General features: G+C 39.0%; 2 protein-coding genes across 5 annotated transcripts in view; one reads left to right on the top strand and one right to left on the bottom strand.

Annotated features, from left to right (window-relative positions):
• The window catches only part of rnf44 (ring finger protein 44), a 325,815-nt gene that overhangs the window by 60,629 nt on the left and 244,306 nt on the right, over positions 1–20,880 (bottom strand). The gene's annotated exons all lie outside the window — the stretch shown is intronic.
• The window catches only part of unc5a (unc-5 netrin receptor A), a 716,311-nt gene that overhangs the window by 550,458 nt on the left and 144,973 nt on the right, over positions 1–20,880 (top strand). For 3 of the 4 annotated variants that reach the window (XM_087280938.1, XM_087280937.1, XM_087280936.1), the window contains one exon: positions 2,285–3,332. In XM_087280938.1, the coding sequence (XP_087137064.1) occupies positions 2,285–2,450 (166 nt within the window). In that variant the 3' untranslated portion in view covers positions 2,451–3,332. Of the gene's footprint in view, positions 1–2,284; positions 3,333–20,880 lie in introns of those variants that run through there. The other variant, NM_001114465.1, reaches the window with a different exon arrangement.

Below are 20,880 nucleotides of genomic sequence, written 5' to 3'. Positions count from 1 at the left end.
TATTTTAACCTGAATAAATTAACCTAGTTAAGCCTTTTAATGTCACTTTAAGCTGTATAGAAGTGTCTTGAAGAATATCTTGTCTAATATTATTCACTGTTGTCATGGCAAAGATAAAATAAATCAGTTATTAGAAATGAGTTATTAAAACTATTATGATTAGAAACAAGAGCTGGTTATCCATTAAGAAAAAGCCTGTAACGCATAATTCTAGCCAACGGTTCTGTATGAGAAAGTCTTATCTCTGATTTATATCTGGTGACGATGTCTGTGGTGTCACCATTCAAAATTAAAGCTCAGCTTTAATATCCTGTCGTATTTCTGGGTCGTCGCGTGCACTGTAATCCACACGTGAGTCCAGCTGCGCTCTCATGGAGGGAAAATGAAAGCAAAACCTTCACTGCAGCAAATTATAAAAGCAACACTGACGACCGGTATCTCCAAACAATTCTTGTTCTCCCGCTTGATAGTCTACATGATGGAATACACGCTAAGATCTCATGGCCGTGACGCAGCTTCGGAAGTACGAATTTGCTCGAAATAACGCAAAAACAACCCATTTTCACTTTTTAGTGAGATATAGGTGTCCTAATAGTGTTTTTAGCAGAGTGGGACACATATACGACTGTCAACAGCTCAAAACATGTGCTTTGGTGTTTCGTGACCCTTTAAGCTCTTTTGGTCCGATTAGAAACATTGCCGTGTAAAAGGGAACCACACCAAGAGCAACATTGTAACAATTTGAATCCCTGTTTCAGAACAAAACAATCAATCTACAGATGCGAAAGCACCCTAAGAGAATTATAGATGTGGAGTTTTAGATGAAGCACAAATGAACAGCGACAGGAGCGACATAGACTGACAGAAGCTTTTTCACACACTCACAGCGACAACATTAGGACTGTTTTCAATCTGCCGCTATGCTGACACACAGGTGTTTGTAGCTCCGCCCACTTCTGAAAAGAGCACAACCTCAATTATATTTAAAGCGACAGTCACCAAAACACCACACTTTGGATCAAAGCCTAACAGTGTCAGTTTTAGAGAGCTAGAGAACATTATTTTTGTGCTATTTTTAGCCAAACTTAACACACACACACACACACACTCTAGAGACTTATTTTACATCTTGTAATAGGGGGCATAATAGGTCTTCTTTAACCACTTAAACTCGCTGTTATTTGGGGATTTCCGCCTGGATTTTGCCTACCCAAATTTAAAAGCTTCCCAAATCCACATGCAGAGGAGTAAATGCAAAAATTTGGTATCATTTAAAAAAAAAAACTTTGAGTTTTCATAAAACACTATTGAAAGTGTTTAAAATATCTGTATATGTCGTCTGTGTTATAACAAACACCTAAAAAAAGAGGCGCTTTTTGTATTTTTTTTTTTTTATAAACTCAAATTTGAAAGTGTACCTTTTAGGTTCTGTGTGGTCTAGCGTGCTGTAATTAATGTTGGTGGTTCCTGCACATGTCTGTAATCATAGGAAAAAAGATAAATGTCTCCACCATAATCTATGCAAAAGTTATTGTATTCCAACTGATGAGAGGTGCTGTACAAGCCACAGGGAGCGATCATTGTTTTCATATTACACTATTCTTTTGTTTGATCAAACATAATTCACTGTGTTTGGACCACATCAGACATATAAAAGGATTACTTATGCACATCACCTCAAAAACAGAGGAGAATGGCCCTGAAGCGCACAGCATAAGGTAAGAGATGACAGCTGTCTGTGCTATCTGGGGCTGCTTATTGATCATGAATGTATTGTTTACATTTCTGCGCCATGGAAACACCTCGATTCATTCAACAACTGTTTGACATATGAATATAATTCAGTAAAAAGAATGCTAGAACTGTATGAGCACCGGCAAGAGCTTTCATTTGAGCTATAACTTGTGCATGTGTCATATGAAAAAATATGAAAATGAACCAATGTAAAATTGGTTCATATTTTGGATACCCTAGCTCGGGTATCCAAAATACTGTGAATTTAAGTGTAAATAACTTTTATACAGTAGGATAAAAACCAAAGTGATGCATATGTGCATTAAATATAGATTCTACACTTTCAAACAAACCCACTTACAGGGGTCTGGTGCAACGCTAGCCCTTTAAATCTGAAAGCGAAAGTCGATGACGTAACGGACCCGGTACCGGGTCCACAGAGTTCAAGTGGTTAAGGAAACATACATTGAAAACACTCTGTTGCCTGAAGTCAATGCTGTATGGTCGAGAGTAAAGCCGTTTTGTTGACTTTGAGTGTTTCCGTCTGCAGGCACATGAGTTTCTTCGCATCCAAATCGAGCCCCACATCAGTGATTCTGGACTTATGGGAAACGCAGCATTTCCACAGCGGCAATCTGAACCAGCTGGCGGCGGTGATGGCGGAGATCGGCAAACAGGAGGCCATGATATTCCTGGTGTCAGACGGAGAGTGCTGACGCTTTCAGAGAAACACCACCAACAGGGTTTATCCAGCGGGAAACACACAACAAAACCTGGCCGGCCTTCTAGACGTACTGTGACTGAGACACACACACAAACACACACGGCCCTATCCAAAACACCTGTATAGTAAAAACCCCCGAATCTGTGACCAACACGTCCTTTTCTGACCGTCCGCATCTTAATGTCAGACTGCAAACTAAAGCGTAGGAATATTTTGCCAACAGATTCAGATTTGAGACATGCATTTTGTAAATGTTGCGCCATTTAGCAATATGCAAACACGCGTATCGATGACAATTTCCTTTGGCCGACACGTTATTTCCTCTTACCTCACAAAAGCATTTAAGAATTCGCTCAATTTCAGGACGGAAAGCATTGTTTGTTTGGGTAGAGCCATCGCTTGTGCACTCAAAAGTGTGTTCAAAAACCCATGAAGCCATAAAGTCCAAATTCACCTCGATGCAAAGAAAAGAAAAGGAGCGGCGAGACAAGCGATCAGGGACGTTTTCTCATCGCTTTTGCAGCAGAAACTAAACGGGGTCAGATCGCTTTTTTTTTATTTTATTTTTTTATGCATCAATGAGAAAAACCCCTTGTCCAATTTTGGTGGCGTTTTAAGAACACACATGGTTTATACGCAGAAAAAGCAACACTACCAAATGTCTGATTGCGTTTCTCCTTCATATTTGATGAATCTGTTTCTCTGAAAGCCATTTTGGCTTCGGGGCAGATTTTTTATTCTTCTAGGAAAGGATGTTTTCTTCCCTTCCCTTAAAAGCAAACGTCCATCAGGGGTGTGCGATGTTCTTCATGTGGGGTAATACGGCCATCGCTGTTTTATCGATCTGCAAGTGAACATAATGTGGTAGGAAACAGCTCTTTATTATAATGCAGTCAGAACAAGCCTATAATTCTAGTTATGGAGGCTGAAATAATACAACAATATGGACGCCATTTGTGTTTGTTTATCAGATATAATTCAAGCAAGAGTGAAAATCACACATGGTTTTATTTTGTTATGTCCAACACAGAGGGCGACGCAGTGGCCCAGTAGGTAGTGCTGCCACCTTACAGCAAGAAGGTCACTGGTTCGAGCCTCGGTTGGATCAGTTGGCGTTTCTGTGTGGAGTTTGCAAGTTCTCCCTGCATTCGCGTGGGTTTCCTTCACAGTCAAAGACAGTTCAGGTGAATTGGGTTGGCTAAATTGTCCGTAGTGTATGAGTATGTGTGTGTGTGTGTGTGGATGTTTCCCAGATATTGGTTGCAGCTGGAAGGGCATCCGCTGCGTAAAAACTTGCTGGATAAGTTGGCGGTTCACTCCGCTGTGGCGACCACGGATTAATAAAGGGACTAGGCCAAAAAGAAAATGAATGAAGGAATTACGTCCAACACGGGTCTGGGGGGAATGCATGGAACGCAACAATATTAGTTACATTTATTTTAAAAGCACTAAACTGGGACCAGTTACAACACCACAAACAAAGCTTAAAGATTAAAGTCTCCAGTAAAAAATAGAGTGAATTGCTCTCACTTCATTTTGATGCTCCCTTTTACACATTTTGTTGAGTTTAACATCTACATGCCAACTAATTCTCATTAGATTATGAGTAGACTGTTAGGTTGGGGTTAGGATAAGTTGACATGTGCTTGTAAAGTTTCTTATAGTCAGTTAAATGTCTGTTGAAGGAGCAGAATCAGCAGATATCAAGCAGACAGTCTACTAATACTCAAATGAGAAGTAGTTGGCATGTAGTTGCAATGAATCTTAGTCAGCAAAATATGCAATAGGGACCATCAAAATAAAGTCTTACCAATGAATCAAATGATTCATTCTATAATAGATTCATTTAGAATGAATCATTTGGATCAGGAATCAGGAACTTTAAGTTATAAATGAATCAACTGTTTTTGACTGAATCATTTGGAAATGTCAGGTTCAAAATCCTTGTGTGTTTTTGTTTACATCAGGGGTGTCAAACTCAATTCCTGGAGGGCCAAAGCCCTGCACAGTTTAGTTCCAACCCTGCTCCAACACACTTACTTGTAGGTTTCAAACAAGCCTGAAGGACCAGGATCAGGTGTGTTTAATTAGGGTTTGAACTAAACTGTGCAGAGCTGCGGCCCTTTTGGAACTGAGTTTGACACCTGTGCTCTACATGATCCAAAACAGACAGTCAAAAGAGGGATTTGAGGGATCTCTTTTGATTCGTAATTCAGAAAATACTATGCTAAACCAGAAAGAAAATGTAGAATGAAACATTGATTATTAACAGGAAAATTACATGTGAACATATCAACATAGGCTCATTCTGAAATTGTAGCCCTGTATACATTTCTGGAGATCATGAATTATGTAGCCAGAAGTACGTTTGGCAGCATTTTGTCTCTAAAAGGAACGCTATGCGACGGTATAACGCCATTTCTTCTAGCGCTGACCGCTTACCTCTGTGTAAATGGCTTACCCACTGTTACCAGTTTGTCCAGTAGCTTGCTGCCAGGGCCAATTAACCAATGGGCATTATGGGCACAGGCCCAGGGGGCAATTTTGCGGTGTCTAAGTCCAAATAGCACACCTCGTTGGAATAAGCTAGTTGAGTAATTCCCGCTCATCACCCTTTGATTGGCAGAGATAACAAAACTAAAGAGCGCAGCAGACAGCAGCGTAGCTCATAAAGCAACATGTTTTGACTCGATCGACCATGAACCCGGTTCAAATCCAGCGTCTGATCAACTCATTCTTCTTTTTTTCTCCCACTAAATATGAGATTTTGCCTACTCTTCATCACGAGGAAGACAAGTAGGAATGATTAATAAGTGTGTGTTATGGAGGACTCAGATTCATAGAACTGGATTGGATTAAAAAGTTGTTATATCCATATGCATTATAAGTTTGTAGAAGCTAGACATAAAAAAAATATGAATACAACTATAGTAAATTAATGGATTTTAATTTACTTGTTTAAGTTGACTGAAGCAGTACTAAAATTGATATTTAAGAGTATTTTTTTAATCAAAGTGTGCTTTAAATGCTTTAAAAATAAGTTAAATCTTTGTAGACTAGAATTATATGTACTGTATATCATTTATTTTAAAAATGCGGGCAATACATTATAGCTTAAATTAATTTTAAAAATAGGGGACCTATAAGACATTGTGCCCAGGGGCCTCTAGATTCTTAACCTGGGCCTGCTTGCTGTGTACGTTGGTAGACTTTAGACGCAGAAATGAGTTGATCACGACGACGGGGTTCAAATCTAGTAAAGAATGGTTCCAGAAAGCAAATTAGACAAAAAAAAGCCAAAAAAATAAACAAGAAAATAACAGAGTGAGAATGTGTTGAAGTCTGGAAAAAGTGGTAAAAATCAGGCGAGGGCTTTTCGTTTTCTGGATTGCTTTTGAAAACACTGTTGGTCGGGTTTAGGGAAGTGGGTGATCGGTTTAATCAGTGCTTTGGAAAACACTATTGGTTGGGTTTAGGAGGAGGGTGGGCCAGTAGATCGGTCAGTCAGTCGACAGCGGCCTCTGGAGAATTTATGTGAGAACAGCAGGCGTGGATGGCACTCATGAGAGAAACTTGAGCTCTGAAAAACTGTACACAGCGCCCTCTGGTGGATTCGCGAAAACTGCATAATAGCGTAGCTCCTGGGTCATATTTGGTGCTCTCCAGAAATGTATACAGGGGTCAGTTTTCAGAAGGAGCCTGGGTTGGAACATATGCAATTATGAAAACCATCAGAATATAGATGTGAATAAAAACTAAAATAGAGCAAGTGCAGGAGAAAACAAATGAATAAAATGTTGTTAAAGAAACGCAAGAGTTATTATTAAACTGACAATGAAAACTATTTAAAAAGTGTCTTCAGATCTGAATGAATCAGCTGTTTTGAACGAAACATTTGAATGACTGATTCAGTGAATCACTCATTAAAACAGGGACTCGCACCCCCTACTGGTAGTTTTAGTGTCGTATTTATCTATTTACTCATGACAGTCTTGAACTAGCCCAGAAAAACAGTTAGTACAACATAGTTATATATAATCAGAATTGGTGATTTTGGTGAACATCGCACACCCCTACATCCAAGAAATCCCCACACACACACTCAGCAGTTGTATTTTTGTAAACTCCTGTGTTTTTTCACGTCTCAGTCCTGCGTTTGGCGCCATGAATGTGCATTACACAGTCTGAAGATTGTCCGATTATTTAAGTTCATGAATGTGAGAGTATTTCATCCCAAACGGAGGAGAAGCTGACCGGCTGCGTCTGACTGGAGGATTCAGGCTCCACATGAAGTGGGAAACACCGGCCTGCTTCACTCAAGCTGACTGAACTCACGATAAAGGCCAAAATTGCGTTGTTTTTTTTCATGCATTTTGTATCGTATGTTTGCTTAAGGTGGTTTGCGTTGATCATAGTTTGGAAGTCTTGTAGATAAAGTACTTTTCATGTGACGCGTCACTGCGCAACCAAAGTGTAAGAGCCATCTGGAGCATTTCTTTCACATCTATGCCAGTTTGATTTAGCGTGCGTTTCTTTGTCATTGTGCTGACGTTCATGTTGAGCATTTCACTGGTAAAACAGTTTAAATATTTAATACAGCACTTTGTAAAGTAATTGTAAATGATATTTTAATAACAAGCCAAAAAAAGACAACTGACGTAACATTTGTCCAAGTATAACCTGTGAAGTGTTTGCCTACTGTTCATTGGTTATATAGCACTGACTTCATTCTTTCTGCAGTGTTTGAGGTTTAGACTGTTTCCGCCACCGCCGTTTCGTTCCGTCTCGAGGCTGTTGGTTTAATCAGATTCTTCACTTTCATGAGAAAACACACACCAGGGGTCTCATTTATAGTGTGCCTATGCTCAGATTTGATCTTATTTTGTTTACACCAAACAGACTTAAGTTATATACAAAATAGAGGTAAATTAACATAGTGTGGTGCAGGATGCATTTGCTGCATGAAGGGACAGAATTTGTCTCAATCACATCTACGGTTCAAGAAAAAAAACATCCCCCGGGTAAACTAGAGCAAGTGACACAGTGGTCTGTTTAAATGTACACATGCAAATGCTTGGTACACACCAAAAACATAGCAACATATTTATTTAAAAAACTTATAGGGCTCTATTTTGACGGTCCATGTGCAGAGCGCAAAAGCAGGGCACAAACGCATTTTGGCTAATTTAGGACAGGAAATCTGCCTTGCGCCATGGCGCATGGTCTAAAAGGGTTGAGTTTATTTTCTTAATGAGTTATAGGTGTGTTTTGAGAATAAACCAATTAGAGTCTCGTCTCCCATTCCCTTTAAGAGCCAGCTGCGTCGCGCCAAGAGCGCTTTCGCTATTTACAGGACGCAAAGTCAGTCTAAGTGGAAAAACTGAGCATTTCACAAGCAAACAGTTTTTTTTTTTTTTTTAACAGAAAACAGTTAAACAGGGCATCTGCTGCGTGAGAATGAGAGATAATGGATCACTTTCGCTCTTGGATAGGGAAACCTTTACGCGCAGACATCAGTTAGTCTATAAATAAATACTTTTGTTTGTTAAGCGCAAATATTAGTTTCAAAACTATTTCTAAATTCAGTTCTAATTTCCAGCAAACAAATAAATGAACAATAATAACCAAGTGTGCTCAAAATACTGAGTTATTTCCAAATACACCTGCCATGCCCCATATGGTCTAAAACCTGACAGGTGGACAAATCTAAGCTTGTTTTTAATAAAACAAATATAAATATGGATATAATAAATAATACTGCTAATAATAATAACATTATACAAAAGCAAATTGTTATGAATAAACTGAAAAAGCCTCCCGAGATGTAGAAGACATGAAAGCAGTGATTTTTCATATTTATGTAGGCTAGAAAATAATATGTTTTGTAATATTTTAATCCTTTATATTTATATTCTATATCTATTCTTATTATATCCTATATATATCCTTAATATTTAAATTTTTTCATATGTAAAGATATTTGCCTATTGCTCTCTTGTGTGTATTAAGCAGTGTGTAAGCGAGGCGCAACTCTGCGCTGGAGTTTAGACCGGGTTAGTTTTGGTCTAATGATAAATCTATTATAGTTTCTAAAAATAGCAACGCGCTAGCGGTCCGCCTCAGAACGCCTTCCTTTTAAGACCAGAACGCCTATATATGGGTGCACATATGAGCACTAATGCATTTGCCATTTAAACAGCGTAGCGCAAAACGCTCAAACAACTCTTGCGCCAAGCTGAAACTACCAAAAGACTATTGCGCCACGCCTTGCGCCACACTGCGCCGGGTGTATGATAGGGACCTTAGTGTTCATACACTCACAATTTATTTATTCTGGGTTCTCACCAAACACAAATTTAAGTCAAGATTTTACGTTACATATGAAGTAAATGCAAGTGCATGAATAAAGTCAAATTATCATTGCGCAGAACCAATGATCAACATGAATGAACAATTTGTCAATCATGTCAACCTGAACTATTTGAACTCAAGCGAAAAAATCAGACAAGGATAAAAACATCCCATGAGCAAACTAGAACAAGTGATGCAGAGTTACGCATTTGGTATGTAGCAAGCAATAGAGTGTTTGATTAAATTAATGGCAAAAAACATTTACACCGAGTGTGTACGCTCTAGATTTGATCTTATTCTGGGTTCACAACAAACATGAAATGCAGATCAGTTGCACACAAAGTCAATGCAAATGCATGAATACTGGCAAATTATAATGGCACGGGACGAATGATGCAGAATGTGCAACACACTTGCTGTTAATAAATAGAATTTTCCTCAATTGCATCTACTGTGCAAGTTCAAATATCTGAACTCCATCAAAAAGTTCAGGCAAGGAGAAAAACATCCTGTGGGTAAACTAGAGCAAGTAATGCAGTGCTCCACATTTGGTTTGTACCAAGCAATAGCATGATAGCTTAAATCTATGGCAGCATTTGTATTTATACAGTTTTTCTCAGTCGCTTTGGTGCGTTTCTCACTACACTATTTACATTTGCACAACAGTTAATACATTTCTCAAAACAATTAGTGCAAACTGCAAAACCAAGCTGATAACCTGCAAAAGCGCGTCACATGCTCAAAATGGATAGTTCATTCCTCAAAAGCAAGTATTGATGTCAGTCAAAGTGTCAGTGTCATCAAAATGAAAAGTCCTGACACCATTGATTATGAACAAGATAGTCAAATGGCTTAGTCATGTTTTCATCATGACACTTTACTCTGGACATTTTTTCAATGCTAAAAAGTCAGATTTTGATGACACCTGAAAATGCTCAAGGCAGCACTATATACTATTTGCACAGCCATTTGAAAACTACAGCAAAGTTAGACATCACTGCATTTAGTGAGTTATCTGAGTACAAGACACTGAATATGTATGTTTCACATTTTTACTGCATTTGTTCTTTGCAATCCTAATTTACTCACAGCATTGTGCAGAAGAATAAACACACCCTTATATACAACAAACATACACTCCCTTTAGGCAGAGCTGTGCACAACTGTACACAATATTGCGGTACATATTGTAACTGAATCTACAACATACACAGGTCTGTAAATCATTCATGAAACTGTTCAATTTAGAAGACATTTTCAGAAAAATAAAGATTTTAATTTGTTTTATAAAATTTGTTTGACAGATTTTGACAACAAGTTCAACATTTTTGTATGTAATGACTCTAGTAAAGAAACGAGGACTATTAGTTTTATAGGGTATGACTATTCAGCATTTACAAGTTTAGTTCATTTTGACTGACATGACAGAAGCAAATGATAATGCTATAAACAGCAGAGAGTTGTATGAAAGCAGTTGATGCATGTCCAAAAGCATTTGCAATTTGTTGAAAAGAATGAGAAATTGCTACTAGGATGTGCACAAATGACTAATTGTTTTGAGAAATGCATGAACTGTTGTGCAAATGTAAATGGTGTAGTGAGAAATGCACCAAAGCCACTGAGAAAAACTATTAAAAAAAATAAATAAAAATAAAAAAATTATTAAGAGTGTGCACTCTTAGATTTGATCTTATTCTGAGTTCACAAACAACAAGGAATTAAGAGAATTTTTCTTGCAAGTTACAAACCAAGTCAATGCAAATGCAAGAATCAAGGTAAATTATAATGGTGCGGCACAAATGACAGAATGTGCTACACATTTGCTGTGAATGAGCAGAATTTGCAGTCAATCACATTTACTGGTAAAGTTCAAATATTTGAAATCAAATGAAAAGTTTAAGTGAAGTTTATTTATAAACAAATTTCGAGAGGAGCACGTGCTTATGATTGTTCGCAGCTGTTCCAACTTTAGCTAATGACTGATTATCCTATCAGACAATCTTTAACTCTCTATAAATAACCAGACTATTCTCATTTCAATATCTTCATCTTGAAGAAACCCCCCCCCACCAAACCCTACTTTCCCTCCTTTCAAACGGGCGTCACGGTGGCCAGCGATTAGCGCTGTTGCCTCACAGCAAGAATGCCCCTGGTTTAATTCCTTTCCAAACCAGACGGCATTTCTGTGCAGAGTTTGCTCGTTCTCCCCGTGGTCGCGTGGGTTTTCCCCGGGTCCTCCGGTTTCCTCCCACAGTTCAAAAACAAGCACTCTAAACAATTAATCCAAATACTTTAGCTAAACTCTGAGTACACCTTTCAGCATCCATGTCTGACACTTAGCTACAACAAGCAAGAGGGGGAGTCATCGAGATCTACCTGAGCTCAAACTCCCCTCTCGCCTTGCAACAGGAGGGAGCCCAGGGCTCGAGGATCTTATAAGCTCAGGGCTCTCTCCCGGGACAGCACGCCAAACTAACTTTATTATCAATCATCAGCTAAGTGTAAACTCTTGAAATAAAGCCATGGTAACACATATTTATACAAAAAAAAGCATTTATAACAAGTGCATAGACTCAGGTTTGATTTGATTTTGGGTTCACAACAAACACAAAATTGTTGTTTTCATGTTTTTTTAAGTTACATACAAAGTCAACTCAAATGCATAGAGGAAATTATAATGGATGAATAACACAAAACGTGCAATGCATTTGCTGTGAATGGACAAGTAAAGGAGAAAAACATCCTGTGAGTAAACTAGAGCAAGTGACTCAGTGCTTTGCATTTTGTGTGAACCTGCATCAACATATGTACGCTTAAAGCCATGGCATTCATATTTATAAAATGTGTGTACACTCAGATATGATATTATTCTGGGTTCACACCAAACGCAGAATTCAGTTTTTGCACAAGTCAAAGCAAATGCATGAAAAAGGGGAATTATCACGCCGCGAATGACACAGAATGTTACGCGTTAGTCTCAAATGCAGAATTCACTGCAGTCACGTCTATTTGAATGAGCAAAACCAGGGTTTCTGCAGATATCATAATGTCAAATTTAAGACCTTTTAAGACCTTTTTAAGACCATTAATTATTAAATTTAAGACCTATATCGCAATATCAAAAACACGCGAGAGAAAATGTAAAAGCACAAAATTAGGGGTAAAATAAAGTTATTTAAATTTCGCTCTCTCGCATTACAATGCTCCCGACTTATAAAACTGCACTTGCGACATTTGTCAGTGAAATAACGGCATACTCTGCCAGCCGAAATCATGTCGCGTGCACTCAAACCGAACTTCCGCAAACAAAGCGATGACTTCACATTCGCTGCGCGCACGGAGTTTAAAAACAGAAAGCTGATTGGCTATTGCAAGTTGACTTTTTTGTAGTTGTAATACCGCAAATTACAATTGGACTTGTGAAATAATGAACTACAACACCCCAAAAACCTAGCAACAACAACAAAAATAATTTAAATGAGCATTAGATGTAGCGTTACATGGACATCGCAAAAATAAGACCTGTGCAAAAATATTTAAGACCTAGAACAGCAAATTTAAGACCTTTTAAAGCCATAAATTTCGATTTTTTAATTTAAGACTTTTTAATACTTTAAGACCCCGCGGGGACCCTGCAAACAAATAAATAAATACACACACAAGGAGAAAAAACTAAGAAAATAAACAAACTAACAGCGATGAACTCTGAGTGATGCAGCGCTTCATGTCTGGTCCGAACCCAGCATTAGTGTGTGTAGACCAGTGGCAACATTTATAAATAAAGAAAAGAAAAATACTGCCACGTCAACGTCTGAGCAGGTCACACATTTTATCATGTTGCAAAGTCCTGCATCTATTAAAACATCCAACTCAACAGATATGCAGAGATTAATAGTGCAGGATTAGTCAGATTAAGGAGAGTTTTTGCCAGATTAAACCGACCTTTAATAACCCAAGGTTGAGAGTGTGTTACTTCTATTCTGTAGGCTACAGGTTGTTGTATTTCACAAGATAATTTGCGATGTCTTGATTTATTGTAGATTTTATGCATGAGTAAATCATTTAAATTAAAAATAAATCAGATTTAAAATAAACATCCACCATCTGGAGCTCCGTTTCAAACTTGCAAATTTATTTTTGTGCAGTTTTTTTATGATATTAATTAGGATTTGTTTAGTTGGCAGTCCAGCTCCAGATAAGTTCCTATTTTTTAGGCCGCATTCACACTGCGCTGTTCAAGTGACTCAATTCTGATTGTTTTCTCCCGTCATGTGGCACAGATGGGATATGGCCCGTGTACATGTAAGCATGAACAAATCACATGGACTCCGATTTACTCAAATCAGATTCAGGCCTTGTTCATATGTGGAAATTTATCCTTTATGAATCGGATCTGTGCCCTCGTGTCTGCAGTGTAAGCAGGTAGATCGGTTTTTCACCTGTCAATTAAAAACCGTAGCGAACAACGTCAAGTCTGACACTTTCATTTCAGAACAGACTTCCTAAACCTTAAATCTCATACACGAGGACTTAAACAGCTTTTACTTTGTCATATAGCACAGGTATAAGCATGTTAACGAGAGCGAGAGAGCGTAATGTCCGCCACGTAACCAATATAAAACTACATAGCTACATCACATGCATAAATCACGCCATGGACTTTACATTAAGATGCCTAAAGGTTTAAATAAGCCTATATATTAAAACAAAATGGACAAATGAGAAGCTTTCTGTCATGAACTATAGTAAAACAGCTTGTCAGAAGCTGCGAACAGATTACATACAGGAATAGAGAAAAGAGCTCTCTTTAATTATCATTTACATTTACATTTAGTCAATTAGCAGATGCTTTTATCCAAAGCGCTTACAAATGAGGACAAGGAAGCAACTTACACAACTATTAGAGTAACAATGAATAAGAGCTGTAGGCAAGTTTCAGGTCTGTAGAGTCTAAAAAGGAAAGTATTAGTACTTTTTTTTTTTTGAGTACAGTTAGTGGTATATCCAGAGAGGCAGTTGCAGATTAGGAAGTGAAGTGGAGACTAAATAGTTGAGTTTTTAGTGGTTTCTTGAAGACAGCGAGTGACTCTGCTGTTCTGATGCAGTTAGGGAGTTCATTCCACCAACTGGGCAGATTGATCACGAGCGTGAGCGAAAGTGATTTCTTCCCTCTTTGGGATGGAACCATGAGGCGACGTTCATTCACAGAACGCAAGTTTCTGGAGGGCACATACATCTGCAGAAGTGAGTGCAGATAAGAAGGAGCAAAGCCAGAAGTCGCTTTGTATAAGCAAACATCAGAGCTTTGAATTTGATGCGAGCAGCAACTGGCAGCCAGTGCAAACGGATGAGCAGCGGAGTGACATGTGCTCTTTTAGGTTCATTAAAGACCACTCGTGCTGCTGCGTTCTGAAGCAGATGAAGAGGTTTGATAGAGTTAGCTGGAAGCCCGACTAGTAGAGAGTTGCAGTAATCCAATTTGGAGAGAACAAGAGCTTGAACAAGGCGTTGAGCTGCATGTTCAGATAGGAAGGGTCGGATCTTTCTGATGTTATAGAAAGATCCGACCCTGCAACTCCTTGCAGCATGCACATTTTTATCAGCTGTCAGTCAGTGCCTGCTCTTTTTTTCCTGGTCATTGCGCCTTTGTCGTGTGCTGTGTAAATGCAGACGATTGGATACGAGTCTCTATTAAAAGATGATGTAAGCAGGTCATCAAAAAAAAAATCTGAGACACTCACAAAATCGGAATTGACTGTCAAGATCTGCCGTGTAAATGCAGCCAAAATGTCACATCTGGACATTTTTTTTGTGCGTGTGCACATTTGCATTTTCTGAAGTCTCTGAATAATCTAGAAACTACATTAGCATAGGTGTGTGCGCAACATGCTATAAATGAGGCCCCTGGAAACTCTACTGACGTATTTCAGACGAGGATTGGGTGCAAAAACAAAACCGTCAAATTCCTAACACTCAGGTCAACAAACAGTTCAGTGGAAACTAACGTGAATATTGGCATCATCCCAACAGCCGTGGTTCTGCGCTTCTAAACACAAATGGAGCGCAGATGTACATTCTGTCAGCCTCATGCATTGCTGTCGTGTGTGTAAACGAATGTGTGAGTGACGTTTCTTTCCACCGAGTTTCTTTTCCGACTCAAAACCGTAGAATTGTGTACCTGTGAATGTTCTTGGATTGGATTTCTTAATTCTTAATGTTCCTTGCCTTTCTGCAAGTCAAAATGCTGTATTTATTACATGCCACAGCGCTTATGCAATTGTACAATTCTTTTCTATTATTATGATTATGATGATGATGATGACGATTCTTCTTTTACTTTGCTAAAGTTACTTTTGATTTGGATTCTCTCTGTCAATGTAAATTGTCGTCGATGATGATTTTGTGATAACAGGAAGCCCTCGCCTGCTGACGGTTTCCTCTACTTTTTGGACAAGGATATGGATTTGTGGGTAGAATTTTGGAAATTCGTTTCTAAGTGCTTTCAAGTATTTACTTGGCCTTATGTATATATATCTCTCTATGAAATTTCAGAAAAGGTATGTATAGTAATTGAGCCTAAAATGGATGTAAATAAATTATATATTGTTAAGAGATGAGTCGAGTGCTTTTTGGTGTGAATTTCTATTTTACATTTACAGATCTGGGGCCTCATGTATCAACGCTGCGTACGCACAAAAACTTTGCGTACGCCTGGTTTCATGCTCAGAATCGCTCACGTTTGGATTTACTAACGATGAACTGAACGTGGGAATGTGCGCAGCTCCACGCCAGCTTCTTGGCTGGCATACGCACATTTTTTGTGCGTGTCTGTTTTATTTCCATTGGCGACTCCTAGAGGCAGTTGTGTTAAATTCCTCTCTACAAAGTGTCTGAGCCTTGCAATGGCAGCTGTATGAGACGGGTTCATCTAGCAGGTATATAAGGTTTCCATACCATACATTTGACCAGCTAAACATTAAAGCACAATTTGCAGCGGTCGCCTGTTTTCCCAATGTAATCTGAGCGATCTACTGCACACACACTGCTATAAAGACACTATCTGAAGATGAATTTGCATGCGTGAATCAGAAACATTTCCATTCAATAAATGTGCAAATAAAATATGATGCTTATTGATATGAACTTATTAATGATTCTTACTTGTCTTTCTCGTGATAAATAGTTGGCAAAATCTGATATGTAGCGGGGAAAAAAAGAAAGAGTTCATCAGACGCTGGATTCGAACCGAGTTCATTCTCGAACGTGTCAAAACATGTTGATATGCGTCTTACGAGGTGCACCACTGAGACTGTTAAGCGTCCTGCAACATTTTACACCTATAAATCACACTATTTCTGTTTAATTCACTCAGTGCGATGTTCAGACCCAACTGTGTTAACCGTATCAGCTAAACTTTCCCACTATATTTTTTTCTTTTGTTGTTAATTCCGGAGAACAAACTTGCAAATAACACCGCTTTTCTCCGGTCTACCTCCGAAAGCAGCACCTCCAGTTCACAATCTGTTCAAAGTTTCTCTTTTTGTTTGCTTTTGCCTTTGCTTTTTCGTTGAGTTTTGCCAAAGTAGAGTCATTAGCATATTCATACAGGGGAGGAGGCAGGGAGGGGTTTTGTGCTCGTGCATGTTGCGCTCAGTTTCACGTTCATTCAGATGTACAAAAGAATATGCGTGAGATTCGGCGTACGCAGTGTTTCATACATCTGAATTTTTTTCTGCGTACGCACATTTACAGCTTTGTGCGTACGCAATGTTTTAGTTTGATTTCCACGCAAGTCTTCGTACATGAGAACCCTGGAGTTTGTGAGCGGCCGACCTCAGTTCACGACTGACTATATTAAAATAAGGTCATTTCCAATTCAGTTTCTAATGACACTATCACGTCTTTTTCAAGAAAACAGCTGCTTCAGAACTTCAAATGTTTAACAACCTTACAGTTTTATATGTCCTAAAGGGGTGGTCCACTACGATCTCATATTTTAAACTGTAGTTGATGTATAATGTAGCTGTGTGAACATAAACAACATCTCTGAGTGTCAAAAGTTCTAAGTTCAAAGTGCAAAGGGAGACCTTGGTTTTTACAGAGATAGCTTAGCAAAGCTTACAATGAACGAATTTTGGGGACTACAAAAAATACTTCCGCCCCCTGTGAGATCACACAGGTTTGTTTACTGCGCAGTTAAGGGCCGTGGCCAGAGGCGCTGTAACGGTATAGCAGAGATGAAGCTAAAAATGCGTCTAAACTCGGCTGTTTCCACAGAGCTTTGTCTGTTTCTGTATTTGGGCTTCCAAAGGACACGACACAAACACAGAAGTGCTCACAGTTCAATATTAATTATGTTCCAGAGAATTATAAAACACACAGCAAGCATGATTTGACAAAACAGCTCCAGAATCTCTCCAGTTCAGTGCTGGATTCGGCTAAAATCTCCTCAAAGCAGAAGCTCTGAGCTACAACCTGTGAGTGATTTTATTAGTTTAAATTGATCATGACATGTTCAGTGTCTAGCGTTAACGGTATGCTGTAGCAACGATGTACACAATGGGAAATGCTGCTTTGCGGGCAAACGATTGAGCTACAAATTCATATTTATCAGTCAAACTGCTGTAAACACACACACACACACACACACACACTCCACCAGCACGTTCGTGTCTCTTATGTGTGTGCGCGCCACTGCATTGATTGTCTTTAGGCAGCTTTTCCATGTGTTTCATATCTCAGAATATGAAGTCGCAAAAGACATGTGGATGATTTATATTACTTACACCTGCATATTGCGGATACATGTGAAAGGCGTCGTGTAATGCATAGAGTTAAAAAAAAATACAGGTTAGCTTACCTGACTCGTGGTCGCAGCAGAATAATAAATCAAGGCTCACACAGGTCTCATCCCACATCTTGTGCGTTATTCTTCTTTCATGATATATTACAGAAAATAAAAAAAGAAAGTCCCGCGCACATGCGCTTGTTACAGAAAGTTCACACATTCACACACACAGACGCAGACAACATTCACACCGCACACACAATGGCAAACTCTTAAAGGAGCCACACCCCATTTTCACTCTTCAACTCCGTTACACAGACACTTGTCAGATGTTATTTTAGAGCAGGCAGGAGGTTGACTGATTGTTTACACAGCAGAAAAGTGCGTGATTTTACAGGTGTGACGTGGAGCCGATCCGCGAATAGCAGGACATTATGACGATGACCAATCAGAGTCACTTAAGGGCGGGCCTTTCAGAGGAACAAGGAAATATATCAGTCATTTTCATGTAGCTGAGTAGCTGAGTATAATCAAAGTGAGATATATGAAAAAATAACGCAATTTTCTTTAAGTGAAACATAAGCACACATTGCTTTGCATCTTATAAACACAACCAAGCCTTAAAATTACATTGTAGACCCCCCCTTTAAAAATAAAAATGGAATTTGACGGCGTTGTAACGCAATGTGCTGACCGCTGGACCACACTAGCACTTTTATGCTTATATGGCCAGAATGATAGTTAATCCTCATCATTACCCTACAGGCTACATTTTACTCATGAGGCTGCGAGACAATAAATAAGAAGAGCGGAGCTGCGACAAAATAATGAATAAAAAGAGTCAGGCTACAGTCAAATAAATAAATGAAAAAAAGTGCGACAGCTGCTTTCTCCGTTCGCCATGCTGGAGATAAACAGTCTGCACAAATGGAGCGCAGAGTTGGTGTCATCGACTACAGCTCTCATCTGATTGGCTGAAAGGTACGAGTTGCCCTGCCTCTGGCAGGACAGTCTCAAAACTACATACACACACGTACCCAGGGGGAGTCTTACGTGAAAGAGGATTTGCATCCTGAGAATTCAGGAGAATTCATCCTGAGTTCTCATTCAGGAATTCAGTCTCGCAAGTTTTAAACATTCAAAACTTTTGTACACTCTTACGCATTTGCAAATGATGTTTTGCATTTGTGAAACGTATTTTATGAAAATCTATTTTTGTTTTGTGCACGTGAAGTTTTTTTGTGAATATAAATAAATATTTTACGCACGTATTTGATGAATTTGATGAATGAATTTGATTTTATGCACATGAATTTGGCTATACATGTGTACATTGTGTATTTTGCATGAATTACTTTTGAGTCTTATCTGATTCCATAGCGGACTGGGACAGGGTTTTTGCCCGGGACAGTTTTTGAACATCAGCCCATTTGATTGAAGACTAGTGACGTGCGATACCACTGATTTCCTATCCTATCCGATACTAAGTAAAATGAAGACGGGAACCGGTGATACCGATCCGATATTGCCCAAAAATGACTGTTTGGAAAATTAAAGTAAGAAGTAGTGTACTTAAAAGTGTCACTTTATACTGAATACGAGCCTTACTACGGGTTATACTTGTTTGTTTATTGATGAGGAATTATCATACAAAAAACCTACATATTTATTGACAGCATCTGAGCATGTATATCTTAAAACGCCTGCCTGAACATAACACGTTCACACCTCTACATTTAGTGGCATGTTAATCTGGTTCCCATGAAAGTGTTTTGAACATTTTTTCGTTGTTTTATCGATTATCTGGTTTATTCTTCTGCGTCAAGTGACCGGCGTAACCCACGGCACATGCAACTCACGTAGCTGTGCATTTATACTTCTGCGCGCTGTCTCTGTTGGTCTGCATTAACAATTCCGAAACACTAGTTGGCAGTGAGGTGTTTATGTTCCTCTGTGTCGAGTTTCTTCGCTGATGTTTTGTTTTTTCTGAACACTTCCTGAATGTACAAGTGGCTCAAACTCGCTCTTTTTGAGGCAGGAACTGGCGGACGTGCAACAACTTTAACTATGAGGTAAACACAAAACAAAACTTTCCATCCGGAGCTCCTTCACGGGACTCCACACTTGTAAACAATCGCTCCATCAGGCTCGCGCGACTCTCGGTCCTGCCCAGACTCATCAGTGATATCAAGCCAACCAATCACAGAGCTTGCTCTATGCGTCGTTGCGATGTGTAGTTACATTTTTTTGAGAGGTGCACGTCATCGACGACGACGGCCAAGGCATAGGGCTATGCGTCGACGCGTGGGCTGCGCCGTAGCATACGCGTGCGTTTGATGCAGAAGTATAAATCAGCCTTAATACATCCATGTCGCCCCATTTTCTCCCTCTGTACCTGGATGGTGCCTGCTGCTCCTAAGGACTCTGAAAGCGATGTCTGTCTCACCCTAGCAGCACCTGTACCTCTCCTTTCCTCCTCTTCTGACCGCCTAGTCATGACGTTGTCATATTGTGTTATCTAAGTAGATGTTTGATTAGGTTTGTGGTATTAGCTCACTGTTTTGTTACATGTGCGACAAACTGCATCGTTTGAGTTTATGGAAGTGAAGTAGCTCCGTATAAAACTTCGCATGTGCCAGGCCAGCGGACTGAGTGACTAGATAGAGTGATCTGCACAGTTGTATAGTGCCATATTGCGCACATGACTTAGCAGGCAGAAGAACAAGTAGTCCGACTAATTTGGCATTATTATTATTGGCATTATATATTATTATGATTTGATTGTTAGTGCAGATCAATGATAGCCTACTGTAACGTCTGCAGTTATATAAAATAAATAAATAAATGAGTATTTTTATATATATATATATATATATATATATATATATATATATATATATATAAACATATACATATATATATATATATATATATATATATATAAACATATACAGACCATTACAGTCTCTGATATGTTACCAATTACAGATAAACTACACACAACAGACATTTAGTCCTTATTTAGGTTCATAAACAACACCACCATAGAGCCCACAGTCATGGCAAACCTCTCATCGGTGTCTGTAATCTTCAGCAGCACATGTAAGCTCTGTTAGAGAGTAACTCCATCATTCTGAGTTCATAATAGTCCAGAAGGTGATGATAATAGTTAAACATGGCAGTTTGTTGCTGATTCTGCTGTTTTTCTCTGCGGTTTCTCCTTTGTTTTTTAGCGCTTCACTCTCGTCATTTCTGACAGGATTGGTCACCTTGCAAAGGACGT

The sequence above is a fragment of the Danio rerio genome, chromosome 14, assembly GCF_052040795.2.
Source record: "Danio rerio strain M-AB ecotype USA chromosome 14, GRCz13ab, whole genome shotgun sequence".
Taxonomy (NCBI): Eukaryota; Metazoa; Chordata; class Actinopteri; order Cypriniformes; family Danionidae; genus Danio; species Danio rerio.
Note: the sequence above shows the minus strand (reverse complement) of the source record. Positions and strands in the feature narration are given on the sequence as shown.